This window comes from Talpa occidentalis, unplaced genomic scaffold (genome assembly GCF_014898055.3).
Source record: "Talpa occidentalis isolate TD23 unplaced genomic scaffold, MPIMG_talOcc4v2.1 talOcc4.12, whole genome shotgun sequence".
In the NCBI taxonomy this organism is placed as follows: Eukaryota; Metazoa; Chordata; class Mammalia; order Eulipotyphla; family Talpidae; genus Talpa; species Talpa occidentalis.
The window spans coordinates 63,184,542-63,210,508 of record NW_023601212.1 but is presented as its reverse complement, the minus strand read 5'-3'; the positions used below and the strand labels follow the sequence as shown (position 1 = coordinate 63,210,508).

The window sequence follows — 25,967 nt, the reverse complement described above, 5'->3', positions numbered from 1 at the left end:
GCAAATTATAGTCTTCTTTCTGTAACCACTTATTAACTATTGCTTAATCCAAAACAAAATGCCATTTCAGTTTTCTAACCAAAAAATAGTAACTCCTAATTTTGACATTAAAATTAAAGGCACAAAGTTACCTTCTTGTATTGGCATTCCAATACAAAAAAAAATAATTCCCACTAAAATATATAAGTGGATGCATGCATTTTTAGAAGCAACTATATGAAGGCAATCCTATTCCTCTCCTGATCCCAACTTCCCTTTTCCAACTTCTTAGCAAAGAACTTCTTACCAAAGAACTTCTTCCAACTTCTTACCATTTCAACAGATCCATCTTCTGGGTAAAATAAAAGCTCATATCGTCGAAAAAGCGAAGCATTTGGATCATACCACTCTACAATGAAAACGTATCTTTCACTATGATTCTGCAAAGAAAAGTACCATAGAAAATATAAGTACTCCTCTATAAGTTATATGAACTGACAGCAACAATTACCAAACGTGTAAAAAACAAATTTTAATACTTAGTTATTATATTGGATAGTTCTGCTTTTCAATAATAGATCAGTTGTCAACACAACTTCAGAAACATTCTAACTTCTTATTAAGTATCCATAGCTATTTCAAATATGACTGCTTAATATTTCACAGCAAACTGACCATCCTGAGTAAATTAACATTTTTTTTTGAATATCAGTTCCTGATATAATTCTTTCCTGGGCCTCCCCTGGTGGTGCAGCAGTTGAGCACTGGGCTGCGAAGCTGTCCACAGCCTCTGCAGCACTGGTTCGATCCCCGGCTGCCGGCGAGGGTCCCACATGGCGTGACAGATCTCTCCTGCCGCGCCCACTGCTCCCCTCAGCAGTGTATTTCGTCAGTCTGCCTGTCTGTTCCCCGCTCTGGCTCTGGTGAATTCTCTCACCCTTCCGCGCTTCTGACTGTACCCAGTGCTTGTATAAATAAATCTTTAAAAAAAAAATGTTTAAAAAATAATAATAATTCTTTCCTTCTGAAAGCAAGTCTGCATACCCATGGTCAATAAACTGATAAAAGCACACATTTCTGAGAGGTTAGTTCTCAATTTCATGAAGTTTCAATTATCCTAAGCTTAAGAATCTAGCAATATTGCAATGTTTTTGTCAATAAAATTATATTAAACATCCTCTCTCTCCTTAGGATTTCATATGATTGTATCCTTTTATAGAAATAATAGAATGTGTTAGCCTAGGTCTTCAGAGAAGCAAGCACCAAACCATGACTAAATATGCAAGAATTTTATTCCCGTAAAAAAAATGCTGTACTGGATTTCCAGTATAAGAAAATTATAAGAAAATTTGCCTATAAGAAATCTGGCCTGTACCCCGGTTCTTGTATAAAATAAATTTGCCTATAAGAAAATTTGGGAAGGGAAGAACCAGGGAATGCTGACAGATCACAATACAAATCTGGCATGAGTGAGTGGAGGAGAGAAGGAAAAAGCTAAGTGGAATCACCTAAGTGGAGTCTGAGGAAAGGTTCAGCATGATCATCTGGTTGGTGAGACCTCAAAAGAGTTTTTTGACTCAAAGGAATTGGCTGCTTTTCATACCCCTGCTCCTCTAGTGAGTGGATGGAGCAGCCCTCAAAAAGCATGTCCTGTGTGGATTTCAGAGACACCAGTGGGGCGCTTGGTCATTTAAGCCCATCTAGTTGGAGATCTGCGAGTGCATACTTACTGTTACCACAGAGGATAAAAGAACAAATAAGTCGGAGATTGATCCTCTTTTCTTGACTATTAAGATCTCCCATCACGTATATGATTAAAAATACAGTCCCACAGGTCTTTCATTACAATTAGCAAAGGAGAACATAAAGGAATCTAGGATTTTTGTTTCTGATTCTGGACTTAGCATTTACTTCTCTCATTACAGTAGGCAGATGGTTTCCTTTATGCTAATAACCTTCTTATAAATTCTAATGGAAGAAATTACACATCTAGTTATATTTATGAATAGACATAAAAACATCATGTAGAGCCTCCCCTGGTGGCACAGGCGGTTAAGAGACGCTCTGTGAAGCTGTCCACAGCCTCTGCAGTGCCGGTTCATTCCTGGCCCAGCGGCGAGGGTCCCACATGGCATGGCAGACCTCTCCTGTCTCGCCCACTGCTCCCCTCAGCAGTGTATTTCGGCAGTCTGCCTGTTCTGTTCCCCGCTCTGTTTCTGGTGAGTCCTCTCAACCTCCTGTGTATCTGGCCTGTACCCCGGTTCTTGTATAAAATAAATAAATGAATTTTTTTTAAAAAATCATGTAGACAGTTTTTTAGACAATATTTTCCTTTTTCCACAATCATCCAAAAAGATCCATTAAACCATGCCTATTAATTAAGAGAAAATGAAGGTAAAATCAGAGACATACTATATGCCATTTGCAAAGGTCTCGCTTCATACTTTTTTTTCATGTTCACAGTTATAAGTACAGCTTTTTTAAATTTAGGTTTCACTTTGCATTCAGGTACTGTAACACTTTATTAACAGAAATTTAAATATTAGTAGCTTATTAATTTTTTAGCGTCTGTATTAAAATATTCATCCAAAGATATCATTGAATATTCCAAAAAATCATTGAACCCACAATATTCATCAAAGATATCATTGATATACTGCTGCACCTTGATTTAAAAATATATATAAAATAGAAGAAATTGGGCCTTCCTGGTGGAGCTAGCCACAGCCGCTGTAGCACGAATTCAATCCCCAGCCAGGGAGATACCCACATGGCATAGCAGACCTCTCCTGACAACCCCGCTGCTCCCCTCATCAGTGTATTTCTGTTGATCTGCCTGTTCTACTCCCCCCACTCTGTCTCTGGTGAATCCTCTCCCCCCACGCACCTCTGGACTGTACCCCAGTTCTTCTACGCATAAATAAATAAATCTTTTGGGAAAAAATAGAAGAAATCATGATATATTTAACTGAAGGCAAAAATAGTAAAGCAAATGTAAAACCAATAAAAGTTGGTACTTCCATTTATCTAGGTAGCTTAACCAAAAACTTGACAATCACATGCTCTCATTCCGAGGCAGGTATAGAATTTTGCACAATATGCATCTCAGAAAACAGTTTTAATACAAAGAAAAAAAACTGAGGAAATATTGTCTCTGGCAGATAGAACAGCTTATAGGAAACCAATGCTATTTTCCATGAAAAGCTAAATAAGGACAAAATAATTTGAAGACCTTGGAAATTCTCTAAGGCAGCTGGATTTGACAATTCTAGATGCAGAAAGACAGGAAGCTCACTGAAGTGAGCCCAATATTCTTTGTACAATAGCTTTTACCTGAAGCTACATGCTGAGTCTTAAGTTGAGCTCACATAAGACTGAGAAACCTAGGTAGTTGGGAGGGGGATGCTGCCAAGAGGAATAGATGGTAACAATTTTTAACAGTATTACAGGGCAGAGAAATAAAAATTGGAATTTGGGCTGCCAAAATATCCAAGACTTGAGTGGCAAAGATCCTGGAGAGAAGGAAATCAGAAAAAAGTAAATTTTTAGACTTGTGCTTATTCAGTGAAGTTATTAATAGCTGACAGTTGTGGGAAGAGGAAATTATAGACTTCAAAGCCACTGAAGGGGAGATTCCTGGTAACCCCCTAATCTTTTCTGTTGTTACTTCTGGAGCATTACATGCTGGGGACTATGGGTAAACTAGAAGAGAACTGATCCAGACAAAGTTCCCAACTTGTTTTGTGCTCATGAAATTCTATGACTTTTCATGCACAATGTGAAGCATTCAAAGATAATCTACCAGATATACCAAAAACAGAACCAATCAAGAAAGCAGACAATAGAAAGAGACCTACAGATAGCTAGTTACTGGCTGAAAGTCTCCAAAATAACAATGATAAGTATATTAAGAAAAATGCATGTTGAAAAAAATAATTGCACTGGAGGCAGAATCTATTATTTTAAGTCAAGTGAAAAATTCATGAGCAAAAATGACAGTCAACATACTTTTATATAAACTATCAAAAATACCCTTGAAAAGGTGGTGATGTAAAAGTATATCCAAAAGGAAAAATTTAGTGTGTATACACCATCATGAAAAAAAAATTCTAACAGGAGGTCCAAAAGGAAAACAGAAAAAAAATAATAGATGTTTCAAGGAATTAAAGAAAGGAATGAAAATTAATAAAGATGTAAATATGTGCGTAAATCTAAATAATGAGTATGCAAAATAATGTCTTGTGGCATACAAAATAAGTAGAATTTGAGTAGAAGGAGTAGACAATGTTCTCCAAATTACGTAAAGCAAAGAAAGCATCTACTACATCAGTTGTTCAACCTGCTTTCAAATTCCAGTGGACATCAGTGAACAAGAATTTTTCTTCAATGATAGTTATATTGGGGGTGTTCTGTTCAGTTTTTCACTCTTTGTTAGAGTGATTTTATTTCTTTCCTACTCCTTGGACAACAGGAAAACATTTCTCAGAATGTTTAGTAAGTCAGTGGCACTCAAACCATAAGATATTAACAATAACCATTAACATGGCAATAGCAACAATGATTTTTCAAGTACCTTCTAACTGGTAGGTTCTTTGCATATGTTGTCTCATTTTCATTCTCATAACAGACAATGCAATTAGTATTCCTATTTCATGGATAAGGACAGTAGAGTTCAGAAAATTTGAACACTGGTCCAAGTTTTATGACATAGAAAAGAATAAGACAGAACTCAAATTTTGGCCCTTCAGACTGCAAATTCCATGTTTTGTTCCATTAAATAGCATTGTCTAAGGAAAATGATGCAAGTCAGATTAGAGAAAGTATTGATTCAGTGGGCCTACTACAATGATGAATTAACTACTCCCCCACGTAAAGTTAAATAACTCTAGACGGGTCAAGTTTTGTAACTTTTAACAATCATATAAGAGAAAGGAAATGGAGTATGATGACATATAATAAGGAAATCAACTCATTCTCTTTGACATCAAACATATTTAACAAAATATCTCTTGGCAATTACATTCCAATTCCAAAATCAAGGAATCAGTGAGTTATATCCTTCTAAGATTCCATAAGTGTCTAAGGCACCAAAAATTTTATAAAGCTGATAATATTTAGATTACTGATATTATATATACTCTGTTGCTTCTAAATTGCTTCTTTAAAACCATTTTCACTGTGCAGATTAGTTATTATAAACATGATCTCTAAAGAAAAACAATAAAAACAATTCCTTTTCCATTGTAAAAGGAAAAAAAAAGGTCAATAGATACCTATAGGAAGGAATAAGGAGTAATGTTATCTTTAAAAATTCCCTCAGATACCCAATAGTCTAATGAGGGGAGAGTTTGCAACACCACACAACAGTTAAATAAATCTGATTAAAAAAAGTTATCAAATAGGAAAAGAGAGTAGCTATATCCACAAGATTTCAAAAATACCTATACTCTTAGATCTGACTTCCAGGAGTTTTGACCCAGAATTTCTCAAAAGTCCCTCATACAAAGAAAAAAAAGTTTCATATTCCTCCATCTATATTCCTCCATCTATAAATGTGATTGCTCTCAATGAGCTAAAAACTACATAAGAATAATAATGGAATTTTTGTGTACAGATGAAGAAACCAATGTTCAAATTGTTTTCTGGAAGGACACTCAAGAATATATCATAAGTAGCTGCCACTGGAGAGTATACTGTGAAGGGGATGGGGGAGTCCTTTTCAATTTACACCTTTCTGAACTGTTTGGTCCTAACTCACTGGAATTTGCATTACAATTTTTCTTTACTGTCAAAAATGTAAACTGCTTTCTAATTTATAGTTTTCTTTAACTTTAAATTATATTGAAATGTCAAAGCCAGTTTTTTCACATTACTTAGGTGAGGACTAATTAAACACCCAACAAAAATACTACTTGTCAATAGATCCTTCTCCATATCTTATATAACCTACAACCTCTGGAGTTCTATTAATCATAATATAAAATCAGAATGTGAAACAAAAAACAAAACAGACAAACAAAAAGAGTATAACATGAATGTTAAAGAAACATACCAAGATGTAAACAGCTAACTTTTAGTAATAACATTGTATAGTTTATCTTCACCTTTTTATTATTATTGCCTACATTCTCTCAGTTACATTATTTGTTTATAAAATATAAAAAGAGCCCTTTAAAAAATTAGCTAAAGTAATAATGTGTCAGATAATGATTGGGATGAGAATATTTATACCTAAAGTTGACGACTGAGGGTTTTTTTTTTCACTTCTCTGTATTTTATAAACTTTATATAATAATAAATATAAATTCCATTATAAAGAAAAATGTCATCTTCATTTTAAAATATTTTATATGCTAGAACTCTTGGAAATCAGACAATTAGTATTTATTTTATATGAAACTTACTCCTTTCCTGCCCTATATAGCCATAAACCAGAAAGTAAGAAGGATAGATTGGGGTGGAGGAAGGAAGCTTTGAAGCAAAACAGTGTTAAAAAATGGTGGAATGCAGAGAAAATAACAGGACAAACCTCCAACACAAAAGCAGAAAGAATATCTTTTGTACTATTCAAAAGAACAAATCTAAAACCAATAGTTTCAAGAAATCATTTCGATGAAAAGGTATTGAGTTTTTAAACAAGATCTTAAAATAAAACAAGTTTTATATGTGAATTTCAATATAGTATGTTAAAACTTAGGTCTCATTTACAGTTAATGTAAACATTCACCAAAATAAAAACATGGCATGTATTTGATCACGGTTCAGGAATTAAACAATCTATTCAATACAACTAGCTCCAAACTTCCGTAGGCTCAGTCTCACATAGAGAAGAAGAAAAAACACACCTATTACAAACTGTTGTAAAAATGCGTGTGCTCATCTTTGTGGAAGTAGCTATGCAATGCAGAAAAACAGAAGAGGTAAGCTTCTTCTGTTAGAAGCAAAAGGAGGTGACTAATGTTCAACAGTAAACAAAACAGTGAATTTTTTTAAGTGTCCATAAATCAGCATGATTAAAGATGCTGATGGGAAAGAAATCAGCACAATTAAAGATCAGAATTTTGGGGTGCAATGAGTACTTTCTAATTGCAGAGCATCTCCAACATCTCCAGTTCTTATAAGATTTAAAATTAGAGCATGCAGCATTCAAAAAAGATAAACACATGCAATTTGCAGCAACATGGATGGAGCTGGAAGGGATCATGCTCAGCGAAATAAGCCAGAAAGAAAAAGAAATATACCGGATGGTCTCACTCATAGCAGGAATCTAGAAAACCTAAATAAGGGACCAGGAAAAAGAATAAGAAGGAAAAAATCAAAATCAACAAACAACTATAAACCAGAGACACACTATGGGAGGTTGGGGGCAGGGAAAGGAGGGATTGGGGTCAAAATAAGGGGGTTGCAATTGTATGGGGAATATAAAAATAAAATTTAAAAATAATAAAATAAAATAAAATTAGAGCATGGATTTTATGAGAAATAGTGTTCTACACGTTAGCATACTGAAGGACTGACTCAAAAGTGTTCAATCTCACAATTACAGCCTAAACAGGGTATTTCAGTGTTCTCTAAATTAATAAAATGCCTACCACTGTCAAAGTGATTTAACCTGTTTATATAGAAACTCTCCGTTTCAGTACAGACCTTCTTATTTGCATGGATAAGGCAAGGTCATCAAACCTTTGTACCTCATATAATCACTATTATCAATTCATTTATTCAACTAATTGAACACTACTAACTATGCTGTAGGTACAATGACAGTAGTTAAGATACATCAAGTATGGCAGTGGTGATTAGAAACTAACTTGGTCTTGGCCTTCATGCACTTCATAATCTTGCAGGAAGGAGAGCTGATCAATCACACAAGTACATTTTTTTCAACACATAGACACACACAAGCAAAGGAAGCCATCGTATTGCGTTATTTATTTCTAAGAACTTAGAACTCCTGGCTCTGAAATCATTGTTCTTCTGTTCCATCACAACTGATTCAGTTAAGATAGGTCCTTTAATTTTCGCTCATCTTATGCTGAATCCATTTCACGCTGCTTAGTTAACTATTCATCAGAATATGCAGGAAGACACTTTATCATTTTTATTTTTAATTTCCCTTTGATGGTTTGCTTTTTTAAATGCACAAAAACTTATTTTGTTACACCTTCTAAAAAATGGAAATGTCATTTTAAAATGGAGCCTATGAAAATTGCTATCTATTCAAATGACATTCAAGTATGAGTCATTTCCCAGGGCAGTAATTGTTTTTCTATAGTTGGATTATACCATGCACATGCTAATTATGAAGGTAAGTTTCTTCCATTCATTTTGAGGTCATTTTCCCTTCTTTCAATTCCTCTAAAAGGTCTTTAGAAAAATAGACTCACAACCAGTAGAAATAAAAATGCTCTTTTGTAAAACAGGTGAAATTTTAAAACATATATATACTGAGTATAAACATGATAATGGGAACATGCAGATAATGCTGGAAGAAAGGACAGGATTAATATAGATGAGTCAGCCACATCCCAGCCCTGTTATCACCTGAAAGTGCTTTCCTACCTACTCAGTTATATAAGCATTCTGTGCACTGCCCATAGCCTCCTGGCCCTGCAGCTAGTTCGTTCAATTTCTCCCTACTTTACATCATCAGGCTTTCCAGTGAAATGGTCTATTCATACATTCCCAATCCATCTCTCTCCTTCACTGCCTTCCCTTATCCATCTTAGACTCTCTGTGTCATTTTGATCATTCACTTGAACATTATTTTCATTGCACTGCTTGACCAAGACCCACCCATCTCTGTGCTTATAGTTGAGTTTTATTGTTTTGCATTTTACATTTAGGTTTGTGATCCATTTTGAGTTATTTTTTTTAAGAGTCTAGTATCTATATGTATATGAAGTCAGAGAGACAGAGAGAGCATCAAACTTACTCAATGGTAAGTACGATATAGTATTATAAACATTTTTTACATTATAACAAATATATTATTGAGAAGTAAATAAAATTTACATAATTTATATGATAAAATAGGTGAACTGGGGAAAATATCAAACAATTTTTGGAATTTCAATTGAAGTGGTATTTGAAGGGTAACCAAGCCTTTGGACAATCAAGTCACACCATACCTGTGGGCCACTGATTGAAGGAAGGCCCAAGCCTATACAATTGTGGGTTGCAACTAACAATCTTTTCCATGCACATGAACATAAAAAAAAATCTTTTTAGATGACACTGTAACAATCAGGTGACAAGTATTGCCAGGACCTGACTTTAGCAGTATTGCTGAATGCAATGCATGTGCTGATCTGAGTCTGCAGCTGCTGCTACTGCTGCTCCCCTTCTCAGCAATCTATGGCAAGTGATGTGCCCCTGAATTGTCTTTCTGGAAGAGAAGATCCGGAAACCATAAAAGGATTTCTTCCAGGGTCTAGAGTCAGACAGACCTGGGCTTTGTGATCTTGGACAAGATACTTAATCTCTCTAGCCTCAGACTCTCCCATATGTAAAATGGGAATAGTAATAGTACTTTCCTCCTATAATAGTGGGGGAATTAAATGACTGAGTATGTATACAGCACTTAAATTTCTGCTGCCTAAATCTCTTATAGTAGTGGCTGCAGCTTACAGAGTCACCTGTCACTTGAGAGGTACACTGCACTTTCATCTCCCTCTATGGCCTTTTTCTGATATACAGGAAGAGCCTCTCTTGATTTGTGTAGGAATCTCAGCTGCAGCAAATTCTAGTAAATATTTTTTTAAAGCCTTTCAGTATGCAGGAAAACAGAATTTTTAATGGATAGAAAGAAAGAAATATACCTATAATCATATTTATTAAGAAAAGCAAAGCTACTGAACACATATAGTTATTACTGCAATAGCAAAATTTTATAAAGGATTTGTAATGAATCAGAATCAGTGTACTAATGATTGCCTTTTGGACCTCTCAAAGTTATGGGTATGTTCCTACCAATAAAAAATTGAGGAACAATTTTCTCTTTAAATGTTAAAGACCATCTTTTATAATAATCATTCAAACTTCTCAAAGGAAAGGCACCACTGGAAAAAGTCAAAAATTACATCAATATGAAGCTACTGTTACAAATCACAGATGTGAAAAACTGCACCCTGTGCTTTGAACAGAAACTGAAGATGTTATGGGAAATAATAACAAGATACTCACATTCCATAGTTAATATAATGCTTAAAATCATATTAGACAATGTAGTTATTAGCAACCTAAGTGTTCAAAAGAGCAGGTATCATATTTTACCATTTAACTTACTCTAAGATTCCAAATTAATTATGCAGCTAGTTTTCTAGAACCAAGCAGGAATCTGAGTTTTGTGAATGTTTATGAAGAGTAAAATCGGATGTTTATAAGACTAAAATCTGATGAATCTGCCTCCTATTCCACAAAGCAAAGCAGAAATGTTCTATATTTTGGGTAAAAGAGATAAATATGTACAAATAAGAAAGCATACCAAGGTCTCTCGTTTCAAAAATAAAGTACAGGGCCTCCCCGGTGGCACAGCAGGTTGAGCTCTGCTCTGTGAAGCTGTCCACAGCCTCTGCAGCATAGGTTTGATTCCCAGCCAGCCAGGGAGAAACCCATATGGTGCGGCAGACCTCTCCTGCCTCGCCGGCTGCTCCCCTCAGCAGTGTCTTTGGTCTGTCTGCCTGTTCTGTTCCCTGCTCTCTCTGGTGAATTCTCTCACCCTCCCGCTCCTCTGACCTGTACCCCAGTTCTTGTATAAATAAATAAATCTTTAAAAAAAAATTTTAAAAATAAAGTACACAATTTTCTAAAATATAAATTACCTAACCTTCATTGAACAGCTCAACAGTGAAGTAAAATGTCTACTAAAGGCATTTTTTCAAGTAATTTTTTTTGTACTTGATAGTAATAAGCCTGAGGGAAAGGCAGGAAAAATTAGATTCATTATCTAACCTCATAGCAATTATAAATTCAGAATAAACAAAATAAAATATTAATAGGGATGGGAAAGTATTCCCCCTAGCTCATAAGCACTTGGGGTGAACAATGAGTTCATGTGAGTGTGTATGCATTTGTGTGCATGTTACATGAAGATGAATATTTTTGAATAAAACATGGTAATAGTATAAAATAACCTTTACTGGCTTTTTTCAAATAAATTACAAGGTTTCTGAAGAGTAGTTTTGGTTATTAATTGCTCAGATATAATGAAGTCCTTTAGCAAGTAAAAGTTCCTTATTCTTGCAAAGACTCCCTATCTGGATTCTGGTAAGGCCTTAAGAGAGTCCAGGAAAGTTAAGACAAGGTATCAATCAACACAGCATATAGTGACACGAATGTCACCTTTAAAGACTGATCACTTTAAGTGGGAGGGAATGTGGAAGGGAGGGAGGAAAGTAGAAGGGAAGGAATTAGGGAGGGAGGGAGGGAGGGAGGGAAGGAGGGAGGGCCATTTTTGTTTTGTTTTGTTTTAGGTACCAACTTCATTAACTTGAATACATCAGGGGATTCCACCATTTACATTTGATTGTTTACACTTACAAGTCAGTGTTCTCGAAATGGCTGCTATTCTTATTATCCTTGATAAGTCTTATTTACCTGCCACAACCAAATATTGAATTAAGAACGTAGGGCGAGGAAGGGAGAGAAGCTTATATTATGTCAGGTGTATTTAATATCTTAATCTTCACCACAGACCAATAATAAAGGTACTCCCCCAATTTCACCAGAGAAACAGAGGTTCAGAGAGGTTAAGGTTAATTGCCCAGAGACCACACATCAGTTAGTCAGGGCCAGAGTTATGCTTCAAACATAGATTTGTCTGATATCCAAATTCAAGGCTTGTTTCCAAATAGCAAAGAACTGAATGTGGGCGGCGGGGTTGGGGGGGGGGAACAAGAGTTCTATCTCACTCTAAAGAGCAACTGAGGGCCTCCCTGGTGACTGAAGGAGTTAAGACGTAACCTATGAAGCTATCCACAGCCTCTGCAGCATGAGTTCAATTCCCAGATGACCAGGGAGATACCCACATGGCACAGCAGACCTCTCCTGTCTCACCCACTGCTCCCCTCAGCAGTGTATTTCAGTCAGTCTGCCTGTTCTGCTCCCCTCTCTGTCTCTGGCGAATCCTCTCAACCCCCCACCCCAACACCTCTGGCCTGTACCCCAATTCTTGTATGCAAAAATAAATAAATCTTAAAAAAAAAAAAGAGCAACTGAGATTGGAGAGAAAGAGATAGCCTATCTACCTGGTATATCTGAGCACAAAAGCAGGCAGCAATCATAAGAAATCAGAGATCACCAGCGATGGAAAATCAATTCAGCCTCAATCTTTGAAAAAACAGGAATCATTCAAAATGTAGATGGTCTCTGACATGGTGACTGAAGCCCTTTTAAATGTTTCTAGTAGCTGCACTGAATATGTGTTGAACAGATCAAGGAAAAGCAGTTACTCAGTCAAAGCAAGATTCCTAAGGTATGAAAACCAGTTTTTAGAAGAAATGCAGAGAAGATGAAAAAATTCACTGGTAACAGAAACACAATGTGGTGGTATTGATTGAAAGATACAGCAGATGTTTGTTTAGAAATGTCTCCTTTCACCTCCATTAATTTGAAGAGGTTTTTTTTTTACCGCTAATAGAATTCTATGTTATAGAACTAGTAGTTACCCAGGAATGCACTGAAGAACAATACCTTGGATTCTCCTACCCCAAAATATTAACAGAGCAAAAAACTATACCTAGAAACTTCAGATCTACAAAGTAATGCATTTTTAAAAACTTATGATATTAGTAATCAATCATCAGTTAAATGTCTGAAACACAATACTATAGTTTCTGAAATTGTGAGAGATGAAATTTTTTAATAGCTGCTGTTTCATATTTCACTTGCTTTGCTTTCTTTATCTAGCTTATTTCAATCATAAAATTGCAAATGGTCATTGTTAAGAGAGAAGTACTAATTGATCGTCATCAAAGCGCAAAGTAGGATACTGGGCACAGAGGATGGGAGTAGAAAATGTTCACAGAATTAAATGAAGAAGACTGTTGAAGGAACTTAGTGTGTAACTGAGAAAAGACTCATAATTTATTAAAGTTGTTTTTTAAAAAATCACAGAAAGTGCCTATTGTTAGGAATGGTTACTTATTAGTCTACCATTTTTTCCCATATGCTTAAAAATCTATTATAATGTTGGCTTTCAAACAGTTTCAAAATAAATTTTTATCTCACCACCAAAAGTCTAGTTTCAATCTATTATGCACTCGAGCCCCTTTACCTGTTACTCCCACCTCCCAGTCCCCTTCCTGTCTGGTGGCCATCAGTCTGTTTTATGAATTTAAGAATGTACTTTTGTTTTGTTTTGTTGGTTCATTTGCTTTGCTTTCTCCATTTAACCTATTTCATGGAGCAAATGGAAACATCTCATCTTTTTTAATAGCTAAGTAGTATTTCATTGCGCGTGTGTGATATATATATATATACATGCATACATCACATCTTCTTCATCCACAGACAGTAAGGTTATTTCCATAGCTTGACGACCATAAATAATGCTGTAATAACATAAGGGTTTTATTTTTTCATACCAGTATATTCAGATAAATATCCAAAAGTGGATTAGCTGGATTGTGTGGTATTTCTATTTTTAATTGAGAAATTTCCACACTGTTTTCCATCATGGCTACATCAATTTACATTACCATTAACAGAGCACAAGCGTTCCCTTTTGTCTACATCTGAGCCAACACTTGTTGTTTTGTGTCGTTTTGCTAACAGTCCTTTTAATAGGGTGAGGTGATATCTCACTGTGGTTCTGACTCTTATTTCCCTAATAATAAGTGCTGATAAACACCTTCTACGTGCCTATTGGTCATCTATATATTTTCTTTGGAGAAATGCCTATTCAGATGTTCTGCTCATTTTTTCAAACTTTTGACTATTACTCGTAGTAATAATTTCACATTGTGACCCAAAATACACATATATGTAAATATATTACTAACGAATTTCACACAATATTTATCCTTACTATGTGCTGTTTACTAGATATTTTCTATTCTAGCTTTTTTAAAAACACATTGATGGAGACACACCGATTTCATGATCTACAAATAAAGTCAAAAACCTTTGAAAAACTAACATATTTCCTTTCCACCCATCTTCTTCTCTCACATCCTCCCCTTCACTCCCAGGCTCACCATCCAAAAAACCAACAATAATAATTTCCCTATTGGAGCCAAGCAATGTATGAGTCACTAAAATATATGTGATGAACTGAAAACAGAGCTAGAAAAAGAAATATTTGTATATTCAAAGACTGGAGGAAATCATTTCTGAGTGACATTTTAATTCACCTTGGCTACTGACCCATCGTTGCATAGACAAAGTAGTGGCACAAAAGGAAAAGGAAATTACTTATCTGTAGTTCAATGAGCAGATGGGTACCTGAGCTTCTCAATTAAACATACGAGGTTATGAGAAAACCGCCTGTGGTGCTATTGGGTCAGGTCTGTGTGAAACAAAGAGTCATACTGCTTTAAATTCTCATAGAAAAAAAAAAAAAAAAAAAGCAAAAAAGAAGCAGTGTTCCTGAAGTCACGTTTCTAAAACAGTTCAAAGGCAGAACCAATAAATACACTTCCCTGGGACTAGCTATTACCATTCTAGCCAGCAAGCACAGTCAATTCTACAGACCTGGTTCAGTAGCTAAGCATCAAGTTTCAAACATATACTGTTTGCATATTTATTTGTACATATTGTTGGACGCTATCAGATAATAACTCAATGCCACTTAGAAGTTTTTAACTCTTCCATCAAGCAGTGAAGTGCTTGGTGAATAAAACGAAATCAAATTTGCTGTAAGCTTTGTTAGTATATTTCTCATTACATTTTCCCATGTGCCCAAGAAACGAGAGCAAACCTTTACAACTTCTCTCATGTCACATGGTAGCTCACAATTTTGCGGTCCTCTACAGATCAAAATCAATACAAGCTTAACAAAATACTCTCAACATTGTTTTAAAAAAAAAAATAACTCAGACTATAAGGAACTAGGAAATTTTTTTATGAAGTTTTAAATTACTAGTTGTCCTCATGATCAGACAGCAATAAACAACCTGTATTGTACTCTGGTTTATTACTTAACATAAGGACATTTTTAAGATGTAAATAGTAAATCCATTTACACATTTCTTCTCATCCTAGTCCTTCTACAGTCATCCTCTTTTCACTCCTACAAATTTCAGTTTTAAATTTTGACACAAACTAAAACATCGTTAACTGAATCTTCTGTTTATTGAGCAAAAACTATGAAAAGAAAAAAAAAAAGAAAACCTTAAAATAAAATAAAAACACACTACTCAGGAAAAAATAGTAAGCCTCCTGATTAGTTACATTCCTCACCATTGAACCACAGAGTCATAATTTGTTCTTTTTTTGAGGCACCTACCCACTGTCTATGCAAGGGTAGCCAAGTACCTTCTGTTACTTGAAGGAGAGAAAATCACATCCTAGGAAGATCTGGCTGGTTCCTTTTGAATGACGAATAAAGACAAGTGCAGATAAAGACTCTACGTGGCACAGAAAAGTTAAATAACCACCTATACAGACTTAGTCTGTTTTTCTATATGAATAGTCTTTAAGTTTCTGTATCAAATAGTAAGATAGCACTGAGAAAAGTATCAACATTTCTTCTTTTTTACTTAACCTATTTTTTTATCTGAACCTATTAAAGTTCCTACGATTATGTATTATTTACAATGTAATATATTGATATAATATTAATATAGTAATGTATAAATTATAACTAAGCATTTGTTTATGAGGGAGGGTGGGCTATTATATTTTTTTTCCTCATGTGAATGTGAAATCAAAAAGCAACTTAGAGATCGAGTTATATGTTCTATCTCCTGCCCACCTGTACTATCCACAATAATTCATTTTTTAACAACTTTATCTTTTTTCTTTTAGAAGAAAAAAGCAGGTGTGCAGTCTCAAAGAATTATTTGTCCTCCCATTATTCACAATAGCTAAAATGTAAGCAACCTTGTGTCCATCAATGGATTGAATGGATAAACAAAATATGGTACATACATACAATGGAATATTAATCAGCTTTGAAAAAGAAAGGATTTTTTTTAAAGATTTATTTATTTATCCATACAAGAACTTGGGTACAGGCCAGAGATGTAGGGGGGGGGGTGAAAGGATTCACTAGAGACAGAGTGGGGAAACAGAACAGGCAGATCCACTGAAACACACTGTTGAGGGGAGCAGCGGGTAAGTCAGGAGAGGTCTGCTACGCCATGTGGGTAGCTCCTTGGCCGGGGATTGAACTTGTGCTGCAGTGGCTGCAGACAGCCTCATAGATTGCATCTTAACCCCTTTAGCCACCAGGGAGGCCCAAGAAAGGATATTTTGACATACATCACAAAATTGGATAAATCTTGAGGACATTATACCAGGTAGAATAAGTCAGTCACAAAAAAAAAAAAAAAAAAAAAACACCATAATTGCATGACCACATTTACATGAAGTACTTAGAGTGTTCAAAATCATAGCAACAGGAAATAGGTGGCTGCCAAGGCTGCAGTGAGAGGGGAGTGTGGAGTTACTGTTTTAATGGTTATCGAGCTTCAATGTTACAAAAGGAAGTGGTATAGGGATGAATGGTAATAATGGTTTCATACAATATTATAAATGTATGTAATACCACTGCCACTGTACACTGAAAAATGGCAAAATGGTAAATGTTACATTATGTGTACTTTACCACAATTTCAAAAGTTGGGGGTGAGAAGCTGGGGAACAGACCACAGATGATCAGACACTCCATTCATGTAACCACTATTCATTCCAAAATATTATCAAGTGTTTATCTTGTGCCATGCATTATATAAATTCTACAAAACAATACCTAACTTTAAGGAGGTTAGAAATATAAACTTCAAGTAAACAAATCACTGCCAGGTAATATTACAAGAATAATAATAGAGACGGTCAAGAGTTAGCATTCTCTATCAGGTACTCACTCTGTATTAAGTGCTGTTCTAACAATATGAGAAAGAGGGTATTATAATCTCCATTTCACCAAAAATGAAACTGGGGTCCAAGAAAGTGAAGGAACATACCCAAGATCACACATCTTATAAACTGGTGAATCCGGCAGTTTGATTGTAGTTCCCCTGCTTTAAACCACTCTCCTTGCAGTGGTGGTAAAAAGGGGCTGCAAGCAAAACAGAACTCAGCATCCTACTGCATGCTGCTGTTTGCTAGGTGTCCCCAACTGGCAACTAAATACTTTCAGTTTAATTGCCTGCTGAAACAAAATCATCTTAAAAAAGCAACACAACAATGAAAGGCCACCATTGCTAATTAGACTTGTCATCTTTAACAATGCTTTGAATAATGATATTGCACTCTATGTTATGTGCCAAGAGAAGTTACTTCACACTAGGCAACAAAACATTTTTGTTCATACAAAAGTGCTCCCTTGCTTAAGTCACACTGAAATGAATGTACAGAACACAACATGGAGCAGTCTTGAGCTGACTAGACGTCTGATTTTCAGATTTTGTATGTTTAAGAGTCGGTAACTCTTGGGGCTCCCTGGTGGCACAAGGGGTTTAGCACCGCACTATGAAGCTGTCTGCAGCCTCTGCAGCACGAGTTCAATCCCCAGCCGGCCAGGGAGCAACCCACATGGCGCAGCAGACCTCTCCTGACTCGCCCGCTGCTCCCCTCAGCAGTGTACTTGGGTCAATCTGTTCTGTTCCCCAGCTCTGTCTCTGGTGAATCCTCTCATCCCCCACATCTCTAGCCTGTACCCGAGCTCTTGTATGCATACATAAATAAATCTTAAAAAAAAAAAAGAGTCAGTAACTCTTGTGTAATCATTTGTAAATATTATCAGCTTCTCTATGACCTCTCAGACATTCTGGGGAAAACAATAGAGATGATAAAGTTTACAGTTCAACAGGCTTCAACGTGTAACCTAAGTCTCCATGCACTAACATCCATCTGAGTACATTATGACAGAATCAGTAGTGTATGAGCAGGTGCCACCTCAAGCCAGATGCTTCCAGTGAGGGTCAGCAAAAAGTGGTTTCCAAAGAACAAACTTTACTTTGCCTTAAACAGAATGGATCATTAAAGACTTACTACCAGACAAAGGAGGCAAATAAACATAGCAATTCCTACTGCTTTACTAAGATGCCACCGTGATAAGTACAATGAAAACAAAGAGACAACCACCCAAAAGTATATCCCATTACCACAAGCTAGAAGTAAAATCTAGCTTAATAATAACTTATATGTACTAAACCTTTACCAAATGGCCTTTTTCCAGGGCTTCTCTCCAAGATCAAGTTTCTCTTAAATGGGATTGTGTCAAATATTAACCTTACTTTAGGGTGGCCATAACCAGTTTTGAGTCTGTCCAGAATGTTTTCAGAATTGATAATACTACCTCATAAATCTACCTTGAAAGGCGAACAAGGCAAGCTCAAGTGAAAAAGGAGAATATGGTTTGCTAACTCTAGCTCAGCAATTCTCGTTAACAAAGTCAAACACAACCATATTACATTAGAAGGATTACAATACAAAAGGGAGGTGAATTATTAAATTTAGTCATCCCTTTCCAATTAAATTCTTTAAGTAAAATTTGCTGTCATTTTTATCTTTTAAAGAATTACTACTTAAGGTCAAATATCTTCTCCCAAAGTGAAAAATACAATGTTCAACATGAAGAGTCCACATCTTTTGTAGGCTTATTTTCTTAAAAAAAAAAAATCATTGGTGACAGTATCTCAGAAGTTAAATGCATTATTGTTCATTAGCGGAAAAAAGCCAATGTCACAGTAAACTGAATACCAATTCTCGTATTTCCCCAACTATAATACTTCGGAACACACTTTGAAATTAACTCCTGCCTAATTCTGTTAATGAGTGAAACATGCCAAAAAAAAAAAAAAAAAAAAAAAAACATTTCTATACTATAAGTGTAAATCAGAAAATTGATTACACAAGAGGAAATAATCATTCTGAAAGGCACACATCGCATTTCAGGGAAGAAAGGGCATTTTAAAACTTTTTCAGCTTGGGCCCTATAAATCCTTAAAAATGCTTCCTCTCAGACTTCTGCAGGCCACTACCATAAACATAAGTTCACAAGTTGCCATGGGAAAAAATCAATGTCACACACCATCTACCAGGGCAAACTTTCTCTCTAAAATGCAAAGCTGAACTTTGCTTTGCATATCTGAAGGAAAACACATTTCTGTAAAGTCTTCCTATACCAACCCTAACCAACTGATATTTCTGTATCAGGAATTTGATTTTCACAGCACTTCAAAGGAACAAGAATGATGATGAAACAGAAACTCAAATAAGTTAAGTGAGTTGGCAAGATTTCTGTGACTGGCTCATTAGCAGATATGAACAGAGACCCTTGTTTCTCGATGGCACCACTGATGTTCCCACAACAGAACACTGGGTTATCATTTGGTGGTTTATACAAAACAAATTCTCTCTCTAACCCAATTATGAGATTCTGCAGACTAGAAACTACCAATCGAGACATCATTGATTTCTTTTGAAACTCCAGAATATTGAGGCAATTTTATACTACTCATTTAATATTCAATTAGGAAATGGACTGACTCTCTTATTGGATTAGAAATCATAGAAAGTTATAATATAAATGGTTTATTTCTTGTCTTTCAATTCTATTCCATTGATCTACTTATCTAGCTCTATGCCACTACACTGCTTTGAATACTTTGATCCTAATAACTGTTGTCAAGGTCATAAATATAACAAGTGAAATATTGTTATGTCTTTATCCCATAGCCACTGTGCTACTGGGCCCCAGAGTGGGTGAACTAGCCATTTTACATTTGACTTCCAGACCTTCACTGTGCCCTTCTTCAACTTGCTCTGAGTCTGGCTAGCCAAATAGCATGACCTTGACCTGACCTTCACATGGGTCCAGCCAGTAGGAAGCAATGGCTGAAGATCAAAGAATAAAGAATGAAGTCAAGATATTTACTTCCTCCCAGTCAAGTCTCATTGGTCAGTTGCTCCCCACTTCCAACGACCAGGACAATTATTCTTCAGCAGCCCTCTCCCTCTGCCCTAAAAGTAGTAATGGTTCCCTGCTGTTGTTAGTCCCTCCTCTCATACTGCACCACCCTTTGTTAGCTTCTTTTAACTCTGGCAAGCCTTTGTAATTAGTCTCTTTAGGAAAGTTTTCAATTATTCCATTTGAGAATACCATAAATTTGTGTCCTACGAGGACTCAGAAGGATCCTTCAGAGTAGAGGTACTTCCTGCCTCACATCACCATGTCTAGATAATTTTCATTGGCAGGAGGGAGGTTTGGGGAGAACCTTTGCTCACTTATGATTTTTGTGTCATATATAAGAAAGATTTGCCAAAACCCAAGGTCATAAATATTTATTCCAATATTTTCTTTGAAGATCTTTATAATTTTCATTTAATTCTGTAATCTACTTTGAGCTACATGTCATTTTAGGCTCTCACTGGCATTTTTGTTGAAAATCAACTTAATCACAAAAGGTTTATTTCTTGACTTTCAATTCTGTTCCATTGATCTACTTACCTAGCTCTATGCCACTACACTGCTTTGATTGCTGTAGCTTTATCATAAGTTTTGAAACCAGGAAGTGTAAGTCCTTCAGTTTTGTTCTTTTTCAAAATTATCTTGGCTGTTCTGGGTCCTTCATAATTTCACATCAATTTTAGGATGTTTGTCAATTTCTGCAACAATGCCTGCTGGAATTTTTACAAGGATTGCAAGAAGGTCTACCTACCAATTTAGAAAGAATTGTTACCATTGTCATATTGATTCCACTGATGCAGGAATGTGGAATGCCACAATTTATATAGGTCTTTATTCAATTTTACTCAGTAATGTTTTGTAGTTCTCAGTTTAATTCATGTACTTCTGCTATAAATATCCTTAAGTATCTTATTCTTTTGATGCTACCATGAATGCCATTGACTTGTTAGCTGCCTTTTCAAATAGCTAATTGGAGTATATAGAAATACACTTGATTTTTATATCATGACCCTATATCCTGCAAACGCTCTTAGCTATAATAGCTTTTGTTAGAGTCCTTATAATTTCTACCAATAGCCATGTCATCTGATCATCTGTAAATAAAAATTTTTACTTCTTCCTATCCAATCTAAATGCCTTATTTTATTTATTTTTATTTTATTTTATTTTATTTTTTGCCTGTCTGCATTGGTTGGAACCTCCATTATGATGGAGGTGAGGGCAAACACCAGTTGCATAAAACAGGTGGGAGTAAACTAGTGAGAGTGTGCTGTTAGCTATAGATTTTGTGAATACTGTTAGTCAGGTAGGAGAAGTTTCCTTCTAGTCCTAATTTGCTATGAATTTTAATATGAATGGCTTCAGATTTTGTAAAATGTTTGTATGTGTCTATTGGTGAGCATGTGGGTTTTGTCCTTTATTAATATGGTATATTACCTTAATTGATTTTCAGCTGTTAAATCAATTTTGTATTCTTGGTATAAATCCCACCGGATCGTGTTGTATAAACCTTTCTATATATTCTGGATTCAATTTGCTGATATTTTATTGAGAATTTGTGCATCTATATTCACAAGGGATTTTGATCCACAGTTTTTGTGATATCTTCCTCTGGCTTTGGTATAAGGGTAATATTGGGCCTCACTGGAATTCTCTCCTCTGTTTTCCAGAAGAGTTTGTGAAAGATTGGTATTATTTATTCTTTAGGCACTAGAGAAAATTCACTAGTGGAGTCATTTGGGCCTGAACTTTTTCTTATAGAAAGGTTTTTAACTACTAATTCATTTGCTTTGTTTGGTATAGATCTATTCAGATTTTCTATTTCTTCTGGAGTCCATTTTAGTAATTTATCTCTTAAGTACTTAGCCCATTTAACCTAACTTGTCCAATTTTGTTGCATACAATAAAGTTATTCATTGCATCCCCTTATGATCATTTCAATTTTTGTAGGTTAATAAAGATGTCCCTTCTTCATTCCTGATTTTAGAAAGTTGTATCATCTCTTGTTCTCTTGTTCAGTTTTACTAAAGTACTATTGGTATTTTCATTCCAAATTTTTGTTTCATTGATTTTTCTTTATTGTTTCTTAGCTTTCTATTTTATTGGTTTCCATTCCAATTTTTATTTCCATCCCTTTACTTGTACTAGGTTTGGCTTGTTTTTATTTTCCTTTTTCTAGTTTCTTAAGTTAGCAGCTTAAGTTGCTGATTTCTATTCTCTTTTAAATTAGGCATAATTTCTCTCCTTGATATCTTAATATTAAAGCACCCTAGGACTAGGTCTTTGGACCTATTACCTTTATCTTGACTCACTCTCTTGACGATCTTATCTGATCTCAGGGCTTTAAATATATTTGTATATACAGTTCTCAGGCTAGAGGTTTTCCTCTGAATTTCAGGGTCATATATTCAACAAACAAATATCCCTAATTAAACTAGCCCCAAACTGAATGCCTGTTCCCAGTTCCCTGGGGAATTCCTTCACAGGTCTTCCTTATTTTTGTTAATAGCACCTCCACCCTTACAACTGCTCAGGCCATAATCCAAAGTTCACATTTTAACTCTATCCTTGATTCACTCTTTCCTCAGACCTCAGATTCAACCTGTCAGGAAATGATGTTGGCTTTCCCTGCAAAATACACATACTCTAATCACTTTACTACTTCCATTGCAACCATACTCCTTCAAGGCACCAGGCTCTCACATAAATTATGCCATAAAATTGGTCTCTATTCTCATGCTTGACCTCCCTCCATGTAGTTTAAAAAAAGTAACCAGAAGAGTCCTGTAAAATGTAAGTTGAACCATCTCATTCTTCTGCTTAAAACTTCCTATTGCTATCAGAGTAAAGTCAGCTTGCTCTCAATGGCCTACAAAGCTCTGAAGATCTGGTCTCCAATTACCTGCCTGATCCCATCGCCTACAAGAGTCACTCTTGCTTACTTTTCCCGAGCCACACTGCTCCTTGCATATGCAACATCCTCTCACCTGTGAGCCTCTCCATTGGTTTCCCTACTTTCTAGAACACTTTTCCTCCAATATCCGCATAGCTCATCCTTTCTCACTTTCAAGTCTTTCTCTATGAGACTGACATCAGCCACATCTCTTTAAGTTGCAATACAAGCATTCCCAATGTTTGTTATCCTGCTCTTTTTCCCTATAGCATTTTACACCTTCATATGTGTATAATATGTATCACATATATTACACATACTGTGTTTATTATATATTGTATTTCTTCCCCCGCACAGACTATAAGTCCTTTTAGGGAAGGGATTGTTTGTCTATTTGGTTTGTGGATGCATCTCACAGAACTCAGTATATGTATGGCCAATCGTACATATTCCTAAGTATTTGTTGAATAAATAAATAAAATTAAAAAGCAGAATTCACTAACTGGCCCTCAAATAAAAAGTCAGACATGCCTGAAAAGTTGAATTTACTCATTCCTTCATTCACCAACAAATACTGGGTTCCTTCCCTTTGCCAGACAAAGGGCAGACCCTGGGGATAGGCAAGACAGGCAAGGCCCTGTTGCCATGGGCCTGCTTACTAATTTTCTGTCTCTACTCACAGGATGTAAAAAAATTACACAGTAGAATTTCTGTAGTAACTGTACACACATGACAGAATATGTAAGTAAATATGTTTATGATTAGGGACAAAGAGCTAGGGTGTCCTGCATGGACTGGGATGGACAGTAAAGCCCTGTTATGAGGTGATGTCATGAGAGGTAAAGTCAACATGAGGAATCATTCATGCAGAAACCTGGGGGGAAACAGAGAAACAAAAAGCAGAAAGCTCTGAAGGGGAGATGGAGCTTGGTGAAGTCAAGAAACAGAAAAAGCAGTATGACCTGAAGGTGGTGCTGGAGGGGCAGACAGGAAGCGAGATGGCAGCCTGCCTCTCATGTTGAGACCCTAAACCCACCCTGACATTTTTAGCAACTTAGATACATCCCAGAAAGTGCTTGCCCTCTCCTATTCACTCTCCCCTTCCTAATCATTTTCTCCCTTTGGGAAAAGTACCAATGGCACACACACCAGTGTCATTGATTGGAAATTTGAGAAGACCTCAGATGACCTAGTATTTTGTGCAAATCAGGGGAAGGTGTGCCTTCCTCGAAACAGTCTCTGCCATCTGTTGGGAGAATACGCAATAAATAAGCATCTCTGCAATTCACTCATAGCTGTTCAGGGCTACGTGCACGGCTGCAGGCAGTGCCCCTGGTTGTAGAGAAGAGGAGAGCAGCTCATTGCAAAGCAAACTGGCCTCATTTTCCCGCTATTTCAAATACTAAATGTTTCAAACACTAAATATACAGGCAGGTTTGCATATACTGTAAGCCATTACTACTCAACATTAGCCACAGTGATTCTGCTAGCATTATCCCCATGAGAAAAGGAATGAGTCTTTTAGAGTATTAGTCATTGAAGAAAATAGTATGGGCACAGTCAGGTGAAGTGGATTCAAGTGGCTGGAAGCATAAATTGGCTCTACAAAAAGTGATAAAAGCCTTCAATTCCATCAGCAAGTGTTGAAGGTACTGATCACTAGCCCATCTGAAGCTGCACATTAAGATAATAGTTTCTACCATTTGGAATGCATTTGCTTATATTCTTCTCATGTGATTCATAGGTTATTTTCATTTAGTAGACATGAGATAAAGGATATTTTTGGTAGTATAAGATTCCAAAAAAATCATTTTCAAGTTTAATACCAAGGAAATCTTTTCTTTTCATCATTTAGACTTTGGTTTTCTAATTTATAAAAGGGAAAATGTGCCTTAAACTTTATGAGAAATAATTTGGGATATTGTGTACCCCGTGCTTTCAAGAGTGATGGTATTTGTATGCCACATCACTACGGTAAAATTAACAAGCAACTCATGAAATCCATAACGGAGAGCTTGCCTGAAAGAACGCATCTAACGATGGAGGAGCGCCACCTACTGTTCACTGTGAATTTCAACATATAAGATCATACACCCACTTTACAAACACCCCTCAATTTTAGCACTGTGATTATATATTAAATTATGACAATTTTACAGGAGCCCTCACTGCATACCAAAATGTGAATTATAACTTTTGAAGAAAATCCGTATGTTCTAGAGATATATAGATATAGTGAGTTCTCAAAAATGATAGTCTTCAATTCTCTCCATAGCTACAAAAAAAACTGAAAAAATATGCTCCCAAAATATTTTTAAAAATTTAAATATCTTGGCCCCAATTTTGGTAGACTAAAAGAAGCATGGGCTTCCAAATTGAAGAGGTTAGAATCTGGACGCTGACACTTGGGTGTTTTTGAATTTCAGCTGTTTTTTCACATGAAGAGAACAACACACAGTAGGTATTCAATAATAAGATATGAACTCTTAAGAAAAATAAACTTCAAATTATTAATTATAAGTTATTAAGCTTCTCTTGGTTTTTAACATTCATCAAGGCTTTAAGAAATGTTTTAATAAAAAGGCAACCTGTGTCAGGTGCACATTCTATTTCCTTCTAATTCCTTGAATAAAAACATGGCCCAATTTGAAATCATTTGTGATCCTTCCCTCACCAGCCCACATCAGTTTAAAACTTTTATAGCTACTGAAGAAATTATCAGGTTCAAACAGCCACTTTCACAGAAGATGAGTGACATTCAGTAAATTTTCTTCACTAGCTTTCTAACATCTAATAAATCATACACAGGCTTTCAAGCAACTAAAAACGATGTTTTATTTCTTAAATCCTGTAAAACTTTCAAAAATATCTTCTTTGTGACATAGAAAAAAGTTTAATCTAGGGTATGTGGATATCTGGTGGGAGGGAAAGGTGTATGGCCTTTTTTAACTATTGGATTCATTTTATTAATAATTAATTTCATTAAATGTGCAAATTTATGTCTTTTGAGGCTAA

General features: G+C 35.7%; 1 protein-coding gene and 1 long non-coding RNA gene across 3 annotated transcripts in view; one reads left to right on the top strand and one right to left on the bottom strand.

The window, feature by feature from the left end:
* The window catches only part of NME7 (NME/NM23 family member 7), a 184,551-nt gene that overhangs the window by 149,389 nt on the left and 9,195 nt on the right, over positions 1–25,967 (bottom strand). The window contains exons 1-2 of one of the 2 annotated variants that reach the window (XM_054693494.1): positions 7,791–7,825; positions 312–419 (exon numbers count right to left, since the gene is read on the bottom strand). In XM_054693494.1, coding sequence (XP_054549469.1) covers positions 312–314 — 3 coding nt within the window. In that variant the 5' untranslated portion in view covers positions 315–419; positions 7,791–7,825. Of the gene's footprint in view, positions 1–311; positions 420–7,790; positions 7,826–25,967 lie in introns of those variants that run through there. The other variant, XM_037506532.2, reaches the window with a different exon arrangement.
* LOC129145504 (uncharacterized) lies at positions 7,984–12,914 on the top strand. Its single transcript, XR_008551173.1, has 3 exons — positions 7,984–8,287; positions 8,826–8,920; positions 12,889–12,914. It is a non-coding gene; the product is annotated as an uncharacterized LOC129145504 (long non-coding RNA).